General features: G+C 47.9%; 1 protein-coding gene across 1 annotated transcript in view; it reads left to right on the top strand.

Annotated features, from left to right (window-relative positions):
- Snx29 (sorting nexin 29) overlaps window positions 1–17,578 on the top strand; it is a 477,564-nt gene that overhangs the window by 447,144 nt on the left and 12,842 nt on the right. Inside the window, exon 20 of the mRNA XM_059269973.1 lies at window positions 14,478–14,617. Coding sequence (XP_059125956.1) covers window positions 14,478–14,617 — 140 coding nt within the window. The remainder of the gene's footprint in view (window positions 1–14,477; window positions 14,618–17,578) is intronic.

Genomic DNA, 17,578 nt, shown 5'->3' with positions numbered 1-17,578 from the left:
TGGTCTTACTCAGCTCTCCTTGAAACACAAGAGTGGGCATGGAGGTGGCAAGGCTATCAGATGCCAGCAATGAAGTGTCACTTGGGCCTGACCTTTAGTCACAAGCATCACAAGTGGCTCTGTACACTGGGTAATAAACCCAGACCTCATTTGGGATGGGCAGGTCAATCTTTTGTTAAGCTGGACCCACAAACCTGCCAGATAGCTTCCTGTTTGTTTCCCACCCTTGCCTTTTCTTCTCACCCTTCCCTGTTCCTGCCTGCCTCTTGCAGTGGAGGAAGAAAGCCCAAGTTAGAGCACTTGCTGAGGATTCTCATGGAAGGCCTCCCTTGGGAGCAGCAGTGGTCTGGGGTTCTTGGCCATTTCTTTTGGTGTCACAGCAACACCTCCCGCCCCAATCAACTTGGCTTTGGGGTACTGATGATGCCTCAAACACTTTGTTCTAGAGACAGTCAAGCCCAACAGCTGCCCCTTTCCAGTGGGTGGTGCTGAGCTCCAGAGACTCTACAGATGTGAGAGACCCTACAGATGTGAGAGATCCTACAGATATGGGTGTTGATGAGGCAGTTCCCAAGCTGGGCAGTAGGGGGGCATGGTCTTCCCACACTCTTTTGTACCACCTCAGAATCCTGTTGGCGTCTGTTGTACCAGGATGGGCTATGTCCTGTATCCCTGCTTCAGGCTGAGTCAGGCTGCTTTCCAGAGGCAGGCAGAACTCAGGCTCGCACTTCCCATGTGCTGTTCACTGTGGTCATTCAGCAGAGGGACCTGAAACAGTGATGAAGATGATACTGACCTTACTTTATGGAGTGTTCAGCCCAGCAGAGACAGGAGACTCTAAACAAGCCTATAATAAAGGTGCATCTCTATGGTGCCTGGTGCCCTACCAAGTGACCAGGTGGGGCTGTAGTAGAGGGTTTGAGCTGGTCAGGAGTCAGGTCAGGACTGCTAAACTGAGTGGCGGTGGGCCTGTCACCATTAACCTGGGATGCTGTATTGGCTAGATGGGCTGAGCACAAGACCTATGCTGGCCATACTAGTTCTATACCACACACTGGGTCCCTAGTTCTTTCCTACTACTGAGGTGGAAAGATGCCCATCTCCTGTGGAGACTTGAGATGCTATGTCCAGGCTCAGGACACCTGTGACCCAAGCAGACAGATGCCCAATACATGTATGTAAGCTTTTCCACCAAGGCTAGAGCTGGACAAGATCAGATTATGCTGCACATAATGTCTTCTCCCTTGGGACTTTGAGGGGGTAGGGCTCTAGGGTTAGAATGTATAGTTTAAATCTTGATACCAGTGTTTAAACTAATCATCCTGCTGTACCTCAATGACTCCAAGCAGAAAGATAACGGCATCTCATTCTTGAGGTCACTGGGAGGTCATATAAATATTGATCCCACAAGGAGCATTCAGAAACCTCTGATACTAGTGTCTGCCAGGCTAAGGTAGAATGCGAAATGTCCTGGGTCTCCTGGCCCGAGTGCCTGTTAATGCTACCCACTGCCCACTACTCTCATCAGCTCTCCCTAGTGGTCAGGGCACTGTGCATGGCATGGCTCCATTTTATAGATGGGGAAATTGAGGCCCAGAGGGGCCAGCCAAAGCTCAACCTGGTTATCTAGCCCTAGTTTCTTGTCCTGGGGTCTGAAACAGAACTACACTTCTGTTTGCTAGTCATTTTTGCCACTATGGATGTGGTGGTTTGAAAGAAAATGACCCCTCCAAAGGGAGTGGCACTATTAGGAGGTATGGCCTTGAAGGAAGTGTGTCACTGTAGAGGCAGACTTTGAGGTCTCATATATGCTCAAGATACTGCCTGGTGTTGCAGACCACTTCCTGCTGCCTGCAAGTTGTAGGACTCTCAGCTCCTTCTCCAGTACCATACATGCTTGTGCACTGCCAAGTCCTGCCATGATAATGGACTGAACCTCTGAACTGTAAGTGAGCCCCAATTAAATGTTTTCCTTTATAAGAGTTGCCATGGTCATGGCATCTATTAGGCAATAAAAACCCTAAGACAGAAGTTGGTATGAGGGACTGGGGTATTGCTGTGATAGGCTTGACCATGCTTTGGTTTGGAGGAATTTGGACTTTGGTACTTTGGGTTAGGAAAGTAGTGGAATGCTTTAAGTGCTGTTTAATGGGCCATGCTAGTAGGAACATGGAAGACAGTTAACATAACTGTAAGTACTGGACCCCAGTGATCTACTTCCTCAAGCTAGATCCCACCTCCTAAAGTTTCTACAACATTCCCAAACAGCACCCCCAGTTGGGAGCCAAGGGTCTAGATACATGAGCCTGTGAGGGACATCTCTATTTAAATCAAAGCAGTTACTCACTTCATAAAGTCCTTCAGCCAAGAACGTGGGTGATGAAACCTAACGGCAGCTGTGGCTTCTGGGACTCAACCACCACTGGAAGTCACAGGCCTTTGTCAGGTCACAGCACAGCTACAGTTACTGCCTTGGAGCATCCTTAAGTTTATAATGAGTTTGCAGTTGCTGTAGCTGTGAGACCCACCAACAGACCTTAGGATTGATGAGTCAGCACAAAGGCCCTTGTGAGTGCTGTGTCATGGCTCCGGGGAGTATGTTCAATAGGAAGGGCTTTTCTTTTTGTTCTGTGTATCTGTACCATGACTTGAGAATTGTCAGTCTGAAAAGGGCCACACCGTACTCCAGACCTCATGGTCACTGTCCTTGCCCCTCTGGGGACCACCACCTACCACTGCAGCAGCTTAGAGCTGCCTCTATCTTGCTTGTCTTTTCCCTGTTTTTTCTCCTGAATTCCTTTTTATGAAGCTGGTGCTAGATAAATAGTGGGGCAGGAGGAACTTACTGGAAATGGACTGGCTTGTGCTTATTTTTAAGCAGCTGACTTACAGAGTAGTACCCAGGCACTACTAGGTGGGATAGTGGCTTTGGCTTCATTGTGGAACACTGGGAGGCTATGGAGCCTTGGAGGAAGTTCCACAGTGGGCAGTTCAGGTAAGGAGGTGTTCTGTGACCTGCACATTCTATGACCTGCCTCAGAGGATCCAAATTGCCCCCAGCTTGGCAGAGCGTAAGCTCAGAATATGATATAGCAGGTGAAGATCAGGTTGTAGGCACAGCTGGTTCTGTGACCCCTGCAAATCCTCATCTCTGATATCTCCCCTTTCTGTCTGCTAGCTTCATTCCCAAAAAGAATAGTAGCCCAGGAAAAGGAGTAAACTCTACCGTGTTCATATGCCAAATCCTGGTGGGTTTCTTTATTCAATTGTTTTGGTTCTTTTGGTGTGTGTGTGTGTGTGTGTGTGTGTGTGTGTGTGTGTGTGTGTGTGTGTGTAGAGGATGTGCATACACGTTTGCACACTCATGGAAGCTAGGGGTCAAACTTGGATGTCCTTCCTCAGGAGCATTCACACAGGATCTGTCATTGATCTGGAACTCTCCAAGTAGGCTAGGCCGGCTTGGCCGGTGAGCCCCGGGAATCCGGCTGTCTCAGTTTCCCCAGCACTGGGATTAGAAGTGCTCCCCTCTGTGCCTGCCTTTTCTCCATGGGCTCTGCAGCTCCAGCTTCGGCCTTGATGCCTCCACAGCAAGCACTTTACTGACCGCCATCTCCAGCCCATCTGTTGAATGGTTATGGGCTATAGCTCACTGTACACCAGGGTTCTCAGTGTATTTACACTTGTGCAGCCATCACCATGGCCATTTTAGAACATTTTCATCATCCCAGAAAGAAACTGCATCCATTAGAGTCATGCTCCATCTCCCCTTCCCCAGGAACCACTGCTGCTCTTTTTGCCAGTGCAAGTTTACCACTCCGAAAGTTTCTTCTACGTAGAATTATGTACTGTGTGGCATTTGTGACTCACAGAACTCTTTCCAAAGTTTATTGTGTTGTAGTAGGCAGCAGCATTTTCTTTTCATTGTCAGATAATATTCTAGTGTATGGATAGACCACATTTTGCCTGGCCATATGTCAGTTGATGGATACTTGCATTATTTCTGCCTTTGACTGTTATGAAGAATCCTGTTTGCTGGTGAATGCTTTCCCATTTCATCCCCTTCCATCTAGGAGCAGAATTGCTGGGCCATGTGGTATCTCAGTCTATTCAGGCTACTATATCAAAGTACCATAGACTAATGTCTTTAGCCAGAAGAAATTGCTTTTTCTCACTTCTGGAGGTGAGAAGTTCAAGATCAAGTCTCCAGTAGCCTCAGTGTCTGGAAAGGGTCTGTTTCTTAGTTCACAAAGGCTTCTCCTAGCTGCAGCAGCGAGCCAACTATCTTTCCAGGCTTCTTCGACAAGAATACTGATCCCATTAACCGTTCAGGAGGGCTCCACCTGCACAGTTTAGTCACCTTCCAAAGACTTCACCTAACACTGCCTCCACGGTTAGGCCTTGTGTGTTTCTGTTTATCAGTCAGGATCTCCATAGAATCCAGGTGCCCCTCCATCTCCTATCCTCCTACCGCAGCCTCCATGTTCTGGGATTACAGGGCATGCGTGGTCAGTGCTTGTGGGGGGTGAGGGTTTAACATACTAATTTGGAAGGAGCACAAGCATTTGGACTGTTGCATATGTTAACAGAGTGTTTAGCATTTTGAAGAATGGTCTGTTTTCTGAGAAGAATGGTCTGTTTTCTAAGCTGGCTACTTCATTTCTGACTCTGTCTGTTATGCATGAGTGTGTTTGTTGACATGTGTGCATACTTTTTCCATACTCTAACCAGCACCTAATATTGCCTGTCTGCTGATTGCTCACACTCCAGGGAGCTTGGAGTCCTGCCTCCTTATGTCATATGTGCCTCCCTGGACACTGACACTTAGCACCTTCTCTTGGGCTCCTTCTGCATGTCTTTGAAGAAATGTCTGCTGACTCACTTGCCCTGTTACAGGGTTTGGCTGTGGTAGCTGGTTCTACACCTCAGACACAAAGCCTGGCCAGTGTGTCATTTACAGCTATTCCTTCCCTCTCATCCTGTGTTACCTTTCACTCTCTTGATGATGTCCTTTGTAGAAGATAGTCTTTGCTATTGATGAATTGCTTTTTAATGCCATGTGTGGGAAGTTTTGCCCAACACAGGGTCAAAAAGACCTATTCTGGAAGGTTTTTTTTTTGTTTTTTTTGTTTTTTGTTTTTGTTTTTTTTTTTTTTTTTTTTTACAATTTCTAAGTTTCAGCTCTTATGGTTAGTTCTGTTATTCATTTTGAGACAACCTCTGTGCATGGAATGGCAAAGAAATGCACTAGTCACTTGTAGATGTTTGTTTACATGGCTGAGTGAGCACCTTCACTTAAAAGACCACCCTCTTCCCATTGAGTCATCTTGAAAACTCTATGGAAAGAAAATCAGCTCACTGTAAATGTGAGGGAGTGTTTCTGGGCTTTGATTTCTTCTTTATGGATCTAAATATTTACTCCTCTGCTGGTTCCCCAATATCTTGATACTCAGGCTTTGTAGTAAGTTCTAGAATTGGAAAATGTGAGTCCTCCCACTTAGTTCTTTTCCAAGATTGGTTACTCTGGGTCCCTTAAGTGTGTGTGTGTGTGTGTGTGTGTGTGTGTGTGTGTGTGTGTGTGTGTGTGTATTTGAGTGTTAGGATCATTTTGGGGGGTGAACAACTGGATTTTGAATAGATATTACAGAATCTGCAAATGAATATAAGACATAATTGTCATCGTCAACTTAATAAGATAAAAGTCTCCCCATCCACAAACACAGGATGCTCCCCATTCATTGAGGTCTATAATTTCTTTGAATGCTGTTCTGTGTTCAGAGTTTGAGGCTCATACTGCCTCTGTTCAAGGGCCCATCATTGGGGTGATCATCATGGAGAAGATTGCGGATGCTCCAGCAGCTGGACCAGGAGGTGGTGTGCCTGCCTCTGACAGCATGGCTGTCCACAGGAAGTGAAAGCTGTCTCCGGGCTACACTGCTGCATCAACAGTTGTGGGGAAGGAGAGGAGTTAGAGGGAAAAGATTATCCACTGAACTGGAGCTGTCTGGGGCCTGGGGGTGTAGCTTAGTGGTAGAGGTCTAGTACAGCATTTGAGGACCTGAGTCAGAGCCCTGACTGGGCAATAAGTAAGTGACTCCCATTAAATAAGTAATGGTATATGTGTGTCCTAGTTATGGTTCCTTTCACTTGCAGAGACGGCATGACCACGGCAAATTTTATAAAGGAACACATTTAACTGGGGCTTACTTAGTTTCAGAGGTTTAGTCCATTATTAGAATGGCAGGAAACATGGCCACAGGCAGGCAGACATGGTACTGGAGAAGGAGCTGGGAGTTTATCCTGATATGCAGCCAGCAGGAAGAGAGAGCCACTGGGCTTCTGAAACCTCAAAACCCACCCCAGTGACATACTTCCTCCAACAAGGCCACACCTCCTAATCCTTTCAAATAGTGCCACTCCCTAAGCATTCAAATCTCGGAACCTGTGGGGGCATTATTATTCAAACCACCACAGTGTACATCTGGAGTGACGCAAAAGCTCCTGACGGGACCAGAGGACTGCTGTGCTTGCTTTCATCTCTCTCTCCTCTTGGTCTCTTAGGTTTGGCAAAAACTGAGGGGCATCTCAAGAGATTAAGAGAAAGCAGGCTTAAGGATATCTGCTCTGGTCCCCAGCAACCAGGGCAGGGTTTCCACTTTAATCGTGTTTTCCTGTGGCTTAGTCATTGTGCCCCTCCAAGGGCCCAGCCTCTGACAACTACTGAAGGTGGGGGTAGAAGGATATTGCACACTGGCTTCTGCCTGCAGGCAGGCAGACAGGCTACCGTATTCAACTTGCCCTGAGCAGAGCAAACTTCCAGGACTTCTGTGATCCCCTTCCTCAGCCACAGCCCAGCCAAGGTGAGAGTGTTTGAACTGTGGCATGTGGTTCACCCTGCATGAACCATGGGGCCAGTTGGTTTCTTATTTCTGTTCTTGGCAAAGCTGCAGGTCTACTCTGGTGTGGGCACATCGGTTCTCAAAGGCAGGGCAGCATGGCTGCTGTTGAAGTCAGGCAGATGTTGTTTGCTATTAATCTCAACCGTGTAATTTGGAGGAAATACTTAATCCCCCAGAGCCTCAGTGTCTTCCTCTGCAATACAGGGATCCCAAGACCTTCTTCCCAAAGCCATCACAGAGGTGTGTTGAGGTAACAGGTCTGTTGAGTAGTGCTGGGCAGAGTGAGATTCCAGGGGAGGCTGCTGCTTCTGGTGTTAGCAGCACCATGAGAAGCATGACATGGGGTGCGTGCAGCAGCCATGCAGTTGGATTTCTGCTGCCCATCCTGGAACAGATGCGCTTTTCCTACTGTTTGTGGTGGCCATTCTTCACAGTTAGCACATGCCACTGACCCTTTGGGAGAGCTGCCTTGTGTGTCCAAACTCGTTGCTGACTATCTGTCCTTGCGTTGCCCAGCCCCAGGGCTGTGATCTGTCTACTCTGAATTTGGGAGGAAGAGTAGGGCTGGGGTGGACTGTCTGGCCAAGCACCAAGCCTCTAGTTTTTCCTTCAAAGGATATACGAAGGGGCTTTTGGAGACCATGGTGTCCTCTCAAATCTTTTTCTTGCTCTCCCAGGCAGCATTTTCCCAGGGACCATCAGAACCTGATTAGGATGTTCCAGCCTAGTGATCCATTTCCATGTATGTGATGTGAGAAACTGTAGTGCAGGAGATGGTGCAGCTGGCTGTAGGTCTTCAGTAGAACCCTTGACCTCTCTTTAGGAGTGTCAGGAGACAGGTTCAAATTCCAGCTCCATGAAGACCAGCTGCAAGGGTGTAGGTTTGTTGTTGTGTCTCAGGCACCTCTGCATCCTCCCTGTCAGATGGAGTGTTCCGCTGTGGAAAGGGTGTGGGTTTGTTACCCTGTCTCAGGCACCTCTGCATCTTCCCTGTGAGATGGCGGTGTTTCACTGTGGAAAGGATTCTGTCAGTTCCCCGCTGGGCATGTGCTGGGCTTGCTGTCTTTAGCTGTGCTGATTTTCATTCTCCTTTAAGTAAATATCTTTGCACATATTTCCAGGAGATTGGGAGTGAAGGTTGTAGACTTCCGTAGCTGGTCTCAAATCCCAGCACCATGCTCTCTAGATGTGAACCATAGGTGTGGTATATAACATGGGGGGCCTTAGGTCACCACCTGTAGTAATGGGCCTTCTCCCCAGGATCCATGAAGACCTTCTCATGAGGCCTCAGTCCTGTCACCTTGTGTTGGCCATAACTTGCCCATGGCTCGGGTCTGATGCAAGGCATGCTGGGAGGTCTTGGCTTCCTTTGTGCTCAGGAGGCAGAGATGGCTAAGTGAGCTAGTGCCTTATTGTCTGTTTTTTACTCTTTTTTGGGGGGCCCACCACCCAGCTCCCAAATAAGTCACACACAGAGGCTTATTATTAATTAGGAATGCCCAGCCTTAGCTTGGCTTAGTTTCTAGCCAGCTTTCCTTATCTTAACTTATCCCGTCTACCTTTTGCCTCTGGACTTTTCCCTTTCTCTAACTTCTGTAAATCTTACTCTTACTCTGTGGCTTGCTGTGTAGCTGTGTGGCTGGCCCCTGGAGTCCTCCTCCTTTTCTGGCTCCTAGATCTTAGATCCCTCTTCCCAGATTTCTCCTCTATTTATACTTTCTGCCTGCCAGTCCCGCCTATCCTTTCTCCTGCCTTGCTATTGGCCAGTTCTTTATTAGACCATCGGGTGTTTTACACAGGCACAGCAACACAGCTTCGCAGAGTTAAACAAATGCAACATAAACAAAAGTAACACACCTTAAAATGATATTCTACTACAAGTGCCAGTGTTCACCATGGTGAGCACTAGAATGGGCACAGGAGGCCAGCTCAGAGAGGCTCTTTGAAGGTTCTGACATTCTCTAGCCAGTGCCCTGCTTTGGATCTGCTGACTGAAACCGCTGCCTCTCACCGGGGACTGGCCCGTCTGTTGCTCCTGGCAGGCCGGACCTCCTAATCTAGAAGATGCCGTGTTGTGCTTAGTAAGAGCGTGAGAGAGCAAGGGAAGTAAGCGCAGGACTTCTGTCCTTGGGGACGGCACTGCTGGGGGGGGGGGGGTGCTTTCCCTATAGGAGACGACCATGTCAGAGCTACCTTGAGAATTGGGGGGGGTGGACCCCAAGCATGTATATGGTGATATTTTATTTGTGCTGAAATGTGATTTTATTTGTGTGTTAATAAATAAAGTTGCCTGGGGATCAGGGCTAAAAGCAAGCCATTTAGCAGAAGTCTGGCAGTGGTGGCTCATCCAGCCTCATCACTTTTAATCTGCAAGTTGGCTGCTACCCCAGGAGCCCAATCAGAACTCACCAGTTTCTTTGACCTTTAAGGGGCTGGCTTTATGTGCCTGTGATGCCACCCCAGGTACCCTGAAAGACTAGCTCACTGACATACTGGTCTTTTGTCCTCTATCCTCTTGTCCAGCAGCCCTTAGAACCAAGGGCTTGTTTCCAGACCAACCTGGCCTTCTCCAACCCCCCATTCTTGGGATCTGTGTGCTTTCTTGTGGACCTTGACCTCCATGAAGCTCTCTCTGGCCACCAGTCTTGCCTTCCTGATGTATTTCCTACATTTGTTATTTCAACTGATGTGTTTTTCCCAAGGCCCCTGTATCCTTGGGCACTGTGTGAGGATTTGTGATGAAGGATGAACTAGACAGATGAGGCTCAACCTGTGTGAAATATGTAGTGGGGTGTGGGAGGGGGAAACCCCAATGAAGGCCAGCAGGTGTGAAGGCAAGGCAGTGGGGCTGCTGGGTTTGAAAGAGAAGCCAGGGATCTGTTTTTAAGAAATCTGCTTTAATCTTTTCAAACACTGTTCAGTCCATGTAAAACATGCCTGTGGGTCAAGCCTTGTCCATGGACTCTGTCGTTAGGTCTGACCACCCATCCACACTGCCCCCTTCAGCCTGCTGGACAGTTCCAGCTGATGTCTGGTCTTGACACCTCGATCCACATTGCAAGAGCAGTCAGGTATGGTGGTGCACACCTGTCACCCTGGAAGAGGGTCACAAACTCAAGGCCAGCCTGGGATACAAGTATGAACCTGTTTCAAGACAAAATCTGAAACAAGAAAGCCCCAGAAGCGGTAGGCTCTTTTGAGAAAACAGACTTCAGCACTACAGATAACGCTGTTCGGTAATACCAACCCATGAGTATTCTCTTTGTTGGAGGTAGTAATGGTGTTTGGTTAAATAGAAACATGTCCTAATTTTCTAGATTTATATATTAAGTATTTAAGAATGAAGTATCAAGTGGGTATAACTGTTTATTATTTATTTTATTTTATTGTCCTGTTTTTGACATAGAGTCTCATGTAGCACAGGCACGCCTCAAACTTGCTTCATAGCCAAGGTTAGCCTTGAACTCCTAATCCTTGTGCTTCCACCTCCCAAGTGTTGGGATTGCAGGAGTGCACTGCCACACCCAGCTACAGCTCTGTTAGTGCAGGCCAGGGATGCATCTCAGAGGTGGAACACTTTCCTAGCATGCACGAGGCCCTGGCTTTAATCCCGTAGCATCACACACCACCTGGTGAAAAGGCCAAGGTGACGAAGCAACTGTGGGAGATGGTTCAGTTTCATTAGAAGAGTTATTGAGAACTTGCCATTTTTTCATAATAAAGTAAAACCATCACTGTTTACAGAGAGGCGCACATGGCCTCCCTACGTTGCTGGTGAGCAGTCTATCCTGTGCCTGTGTCCACATGGTGAATGGAGATTCAGGCTGAGGACCAGAAAAGCTTTTGGTACTTGTTCGGAGCTCAAGGTCAAAAGCCAGGCAGCCTGCCTGGGTACTGTGGTGATAGGCATTCCACTGTGCATACACCGTGGCTTCTGCTAAGGCCAGGGAGGAAGCAGGATTTCTGTGAACTGAATACAGGTGACTGTCAGGGAGAGATGGCCAGGAGAGTTTACTTCTGAAGGTTGGAGGTTGTGTTGAGTTAAGGGTCTGAAGTTGCTCCTTGAAGACCTGCATCTCTGTTCAGCTGCCATTGAGTTTAGGCCTTAGGCTGGTTCTTCCCATCCAGACCTGTCAGCCGTGGTTATGACATAAGGATGCAGCTCCTGGGGGCATGGGGCACAGGGAAGACTTGCTCACTGGGGAGTTAGTGCATTCTGGAAAACATTTATCATGCAAGGTTGAGGTCTGAGTTCAATTAAAACATTAAAAAACCAAATAAAAGTGTGTGGGGGGGAACCTTAGCTTGGCTCACTTCCTTAAAACAACAACAAACAAACAAAAAGACTGGGCATGATGGTGCATGCATGCTCTGCTCACTGGGAGGCACTGGCCAGCTAACCAGCCTACTTAGGGAGCTCTAGGTAAGAAATTCTGTCTCGAATAAGGTGGATGGTACCTCTGGAGGAATGGCACCCAAGGTTTTCCCCTGGTCTCTATATACATGTAAACACACACATGCACACGCGCACGCACGCACACACTCAAGCACTTAGACAATGGTTGCTACTCAGTTGGAGTCACTTTAATGAAGACAGAGTAGGTTCCCAGGTATTGGCTCTCAATATGATTGGGTGCTAGGAAAGAACTGGGGGTTCTTCCAGGTGAGACCCCCCATCTGTCATGTCACAGCTTGTGGGACCTGGATGAAAGGAGACATTATTCAGGTGACACATGGGCTAGCTAGACTGCTGGGGGCATGTCCTCTGGCTTCCTCTTGGGGTACTTGCCTTCCTTCTATCGGTGACTATGGGGGTCCAGCCCCTCGATAGTCCCCTCTCAGGGTCTGGGAAGAATCTACAACCAGCTGATAATTAATCTTTGATGAAAAGAAATGAATCTATGTACACGAAACTCCTTAGTTCATACACTTTATTATTCTGTGATGGTTCTCTACACAGCTTCTATTCTGCTCTCATGTCTAGCTCCTTTCTTGCCTGATTTCTCTCTATATTTATCTACTGTCCTCTCTAGGTTCTATCTTAATTCCTTCATCTAGTTCTGTCCCTTCTAGATTCTCATCTATCTAGTTCTTTCCCCTATCAGCTCCTCTCCCATCTCCTTCTCTCTCATCTGGCTCTTCCTCATCTGGCTCTTCCTCGTCTTCCATCTCGTTCCTCTAGTACTGTCTTCTAGCCCTTCAATCTAGTTCTTCCCCATCTCAGTTTGTTCCTCTCAAGTTCTTACCCATCTAGTTCTTCCAGTTTGTTCCTATCAAGTTCTTACCCATCTAGTTCTTCCATTCTCTTTTCCCTTCTCTGTCTTGTGCCCTGGAAGTCCCGGTATATAAAGGGAGGGTCCGAGCTAAATTGTGTAAAGCTATTACTTAACGTTCACCTCTCCTAGGCAGTGTCTCCTTGTGGAATTTACTGTAAGTCAGGAGACTTGCATGTGGGCTGTTATCACTGTTAGTCCTCGGAAGTTGGGCGCCCACCTGGGTGGTGTTTCTTGTAGTCCCTGAAAGTGGCTAAGGGAGATAATCTGATCCCAGAGAAAGCCTTTCCTGAGGCTGTTCTCCAAATACCTGGAATGTGTATGTCCAGAGAGTGATCAGTCTACACTGTTAGTCCTTCTTAGGGGGAAGTCAATTGGAAAAACTATGAAGGCACACATGATTTTCATAACAGAAGACAGCTGAGATATAACAAGCCAAGTAACACCAAAAACTCCTTAGGATTTGGCTTCCTCTGGAGGAATTCCCTGATCCCTCCAGGTAGTGACTTTGCCATAACCAGCTGAGTTCTTATGATATATTCCTGCAGCCTGCAGCATCCTTCGGCTCTGTGGCTCAGCATAGCACCACAAAGGACCATCTCTGACCTCCTGTCCAAACCCGGAACCCTCCACAGCCCCTTCAGGGTTGACAGCACCTTTCTCATCCTCTTGCTGTAGAGCCTTTCAAGCTGGCCTTTGAAATTTCTTATGCAAATTAAAACGCAGGCCTGAGTAGGTCCACCAGGCCCATCCACCCCCTCAGGAATGAACATCTAATCATTTAATGATGTGTTAATGTGTGGGGACCAAGGAGCAGAATCCAGCATCCAGACTCGGTGGGCACAGGCCAAGTGGTTCCAGCTTGACCCTGCCAGGCTGTGGAGGTTTTGGCCACTGGCCTGGGGCAGTGCTGGTTGTAACTGGAGTTGCACTGGGGCAACTTATAGCACGGCTTTGGACAAGAGGCCAGGGGAAGCCCTGCCGGCAGATTCTCCCTGGCTCTTCCTCCCACACGGTTCCTGAAGGAGACTAGCCAGAGAACACACAGGGCTCTGTAAAGCTATAGTCTCAGAAAAACTGCAGTAACACAACTGAGTGTCATCAGCCTGAGTTGGACCATATGACGGAAGGAGAAAATCAACTCTGCCACACACACACTGTGGCATACGCACGTGTACATGCACACACAAATTTGAAAAGGTAGTAAAAATTTAAACTCAGGCCTGCACAGAGGGCCATCAAGGATGTTCACGCACACACCACGTCGCTCAGTACCCGGGGAATGTAAAGGTAAGGCATCAGATGTCACACAGGTCCAAGCGCAGGGTCTGCAGTGGTTCAGCTGCTCTCCATGCTGTAGTCCTGCCTGCCAGGGCCAGACAGACGCAGGAAGGAGGAGTGGCCGAGGAGTGCGGGGGCCCCGGAGTGCACACCTAGGGGGCGGCTGTCTGACTGGGACGCTGTGCCTGCCTCCGGCCGTGCCGCACAGCTTTAGCCACATTTTGAGGAGATGGTAAATTTTTTGGTTCATAGAACCTTTTGTGATCAGCGACAGATTCATATCTTGAAAACCTGTGAAGACAAATTAAGCATGTACTCCAGAGGATGGCAGTGTGACCAATAACCATGCATACCTGTGTGGTCACTGTGCCACCTCCAGTGGCCTGTGAACTCCAACAGAGGCACTGCAATGATTGTGTCACTGTTCTGTCCTCGGTCTGTGGTACCACACTTAGGATATTGTGGCACCAAGAGGTGACACCCACACCTAGTGATTCACTCACTCATTTGTGGGACCACACTATACACAGGTATTGGACATGCCTCTACTATGCTTATTAAAAATATCATCCCAGGTGTCATTTCCACAGCACATGCAAAGCCTTGGAGACCAGTTGTGCACAGCAGTGATGGAACCCAGTGCCTTGCAAGTGCTCCACCACTGAGCTGTACTCCAGCCCCTCTGGCAGTTGTTGCCTGATAAGTACATGTTGGACAAGATCCCCTCTGAGTTTATGACACAGCATGCTGAGTGCACACATTCGTCTGTGTTCCTAGGATGCTTATGACACAGCATGCTGAGTGCACACATTCGTCTGTGTTCCTAGGATGCTTATGACACAGCATACTGAGTGCACACATTCGTCTGTGTTCCTAGGATGCTTATGACACAGCATACTGAGTGCACACATTCGTCTGTGTTCCTAGGATGCTTATGACACAGCATACTGAGTGCACACATTCGTCTGTGTTCCTAGGATGCTTATGACACAGCATGCTGAGTGCACACATTCGTCTGTGTTCCTAGGATGCCAAGTTCGTGGAGGAGCGACGAAAGCAGCTCCAGAGTTACCTCCGCAGCGTCATGAACAAGGTCATCCAGGTGGTTCCTGAGTTTGCTGCCAACCCCAAGAAGGAGACCCTGGTGCAGCTGGTGCCCTTCTTTGTGTGAGTACCTGTCATGGGGGAATGCTCCTGGACACCACCCGAGCTCTGCTTCCCTTGCACTCACTTCTCGGGGCCACTGCTAGGCCATGTGTGTTTGGGCAGTGCTTGAGGTGGTGCCTTGTCAGTGACCAGTCCCTCTGCTCCAAGTGTCAGCCTTGTCTGGGGTGTTTATGTCCTTGCAGTTAAGGCGACCAAGATCATGAAGCCCTATGATTTTCATGATCTCCAGGTACTGTTGAAGGTAATTATATTATTTGTAATAGTCTCTCATGGAAGTCCCAGGTGTGAAAAGCCATAGGAAAAAGCCCCTGGGTCCCCACAGGTAGGTTTGAGAATCTCATTTGAGAAGCCCTTGTCTGAGTCTGTATAATTTGCTGGGACAAAATTAGTTTCCTTCCACTGGGGCTCTTTAAAACAGTCTGCAGAAAGACATCTGGGGGTGTTCACTCCCACAGTGATGCTACAACAGAAACAGGCTGATTTCCACTCTGTCTGTGGGATGTGCCAGAATTTCCAGGTTGAGCTTCTGACCAGACAGACACGGGGCTGCTTTCTGCCTTGCAGAGGTCCTTTTGTTGTAGCTGAGAGGGTTGCTCACGGGTTCTGGTTGTCTCAAGGTTTTGTGAAAAGACAGAAGTCTATTGTGCTGTGTGTTGAAAGACGCCTTTTCCCTGTTTAAAAGACATGAGTTGGGACACCATGTTTTCCCATTATCCATATATTAGTAGTGCCAGGGCTTGGGTGTCCACACTTGGGGAAGGCCACATCCCATCATGAAGAACACTAGCTCATCTCTCACAGACAGCTCCAGCCCAGGTGTGTGTTGGGAATTAACCATTCCCTATGAGTCCCAGGAATTTGGGCTTTATTGTCAGTTATAAAAAGAGTTATCAGGCAAGCCCCAAGAGGACTGATGGCAGGAAGCTGAGAGAAGGATGGCCCTTGAAGGATACCCGTGTTGATTCCCACATGCTGGCCTGTGAGGCTGCTGAACTGTGACAGCTGGAGTGCTGTGTGCAGCATGGGATGCAGGCTCAGCTGTTTGTGTTCCTCGGTGCTGAGAGGGAAATTGTCTATTCCTGATGAGCACATGGAGCACAGGGTCCAGTATGTGAGCTTAAAGAACCAAGGGAATTTTCGCAGGAGATTGGGAAGTAGAAGTTTGACCAAACACCAGGCTAGACTCTGGGCAGCACTAAATAGCCATGTTTCTTTGGCTCTCCTTGACATTGCAAACTAAGCCACATCTCTTGTCTTTTGTGGGCAAGGTGAGATTGCAGGGTGAAAGCTGCAGGAGTTCTCATTTTGTGTTCAGAGAGGTGATCTGCAGCCAAGTCTTGCCCTTACTAGCAAAGGTCCCCATTATGTTTTCTGTCTGTGTTGCTCATATGAGACCAGCATCCCTGATGAAGTTCCTAGCTAGAGAGTCCCAGTTAGAGACACAGATACACAGACAAGTATACACATGTATACATACACAGAGATATAGACAAGTATACACATATACACAGATACATAGACAAGTATGCACACATACACACATATATATACACACACACAAACACCCACAAATGCACAGACACATACAAATATATATGCACACACACACATGCATACACCCATACATTTCTCAATTTAAGAAATAAACCCTCAAAGCATTATTGTTAATAAATCTCTGCAGCTGTCCCTTGGTTCTTTCAGACACTGATCTGAAAAGTCCTGTCTCGTGAGTGAATGTCCAGGGATGCATTTCCTAAGACAGAGTCACAGTTATATGGGCCAGCCTCATGCTATACCTGTCTTATCTCACTCTCTCCTAGGCTCTCAATGGATGGGTGCTATGCTCCTTCTACTGGGGGAATTGTATGAGGTGCCATTAAAATACCGACCCCACAAGGTTTCCTACCAGTTAGATTATAGCCATATGATTACATATGTAGACTGTTTTATAACATGGAAAAGCAAAGTGCAGCCAGAGAGGAGGCATAAGTGATCTCAGGGCCCCTCCTAGCACTTGTGGAGCCTGGGCAGAATGGTACCCTCACCTAGGTTTGGGGATTCAGTTGGGAAACTTACATCCTGTGGACGACATTCCTCTGTTTCTGATGTGACCAGACAATGGTGTTTTCTCATTTGTTTTTAAGTGAAGTAGTTGCTACTATAAAGCAATTGAATGTCATCAGATTAAAACATTGAAATTCCAAGTTTCTCTTGAACATAAGCTTGATCTTGCCCTGTTTCCCACCATACAACACTCGGCTTTAGCTATTGGTGACTCTGAACCCCCAGATCCTGTTGTCTCCTAATGCTATCCCTGCCACACACATCATTCTCTGGCTGGTTTGTTTCTCACCTGCTCTTGGTATCACATGCTCACTCACTGTGTAACACACTCATGGGACCTGCCTAGTTCTGCAGATTCAAAGGTGTGGCCCTGGATCATGGCCGCTCTTCCCAGAACCCTTCTGCATAGGTGATGGACTTGAGATAATGTCACCATACTTCTGTCACTCATTCTGCATTTGTTTATGCCATGTGCCTGCCTGTCTGTTCTGTGAGCCAGTCTCTGTGTTTACTTCCTATTCTAGTAGCGGACCCTGCCTGGAGATAGGACAGGGAACAGGGCAGATCAGAGCCCCTGAGAAGAACTGGCTGGTGAATTCCCTCCAGAATATGCCTTTAAGTCCTCAGGTTACACAGTATTGGATCTGGTGTTGGACAGTGCCTGATGCCACACACACTCTGCAGTTGTCAATGTCCCTTACGTTTGGCAGTGAGAGCATGGTTTTTAAGCAGCCCGACATCCCCACAGATCTGAGAGTGGAGAATCAGCAAGTTGAATGTACCTTTCCCTACTTTTGGACTCTGTTCCCTTCCTGGAAAATGCCTGAAGCAGCTCTGAGGCATAAAGTGGGACGATGGAAAGTGGGCATTTCTTCTTCATTTCGGACTCTGTACCAG

Source organism: Peromyscus eremicus, chromosome 8a (assembly GCF_949786415.1).
Source record: "Peromyscus eremicus chromosome 8a, PerEre_H2_v1, whole genome shotgun sequence".
NCBI lineage: Eukaryota > Metazoa > Chordata > Mammalia > Rodentia > Cricetidae > Peromyscus > Peromyscus eremicus.
Note: the sequence above shows the minus strand (reverse complement) of the source record. Positions and strands in the feature narration are given on the sequence as shown.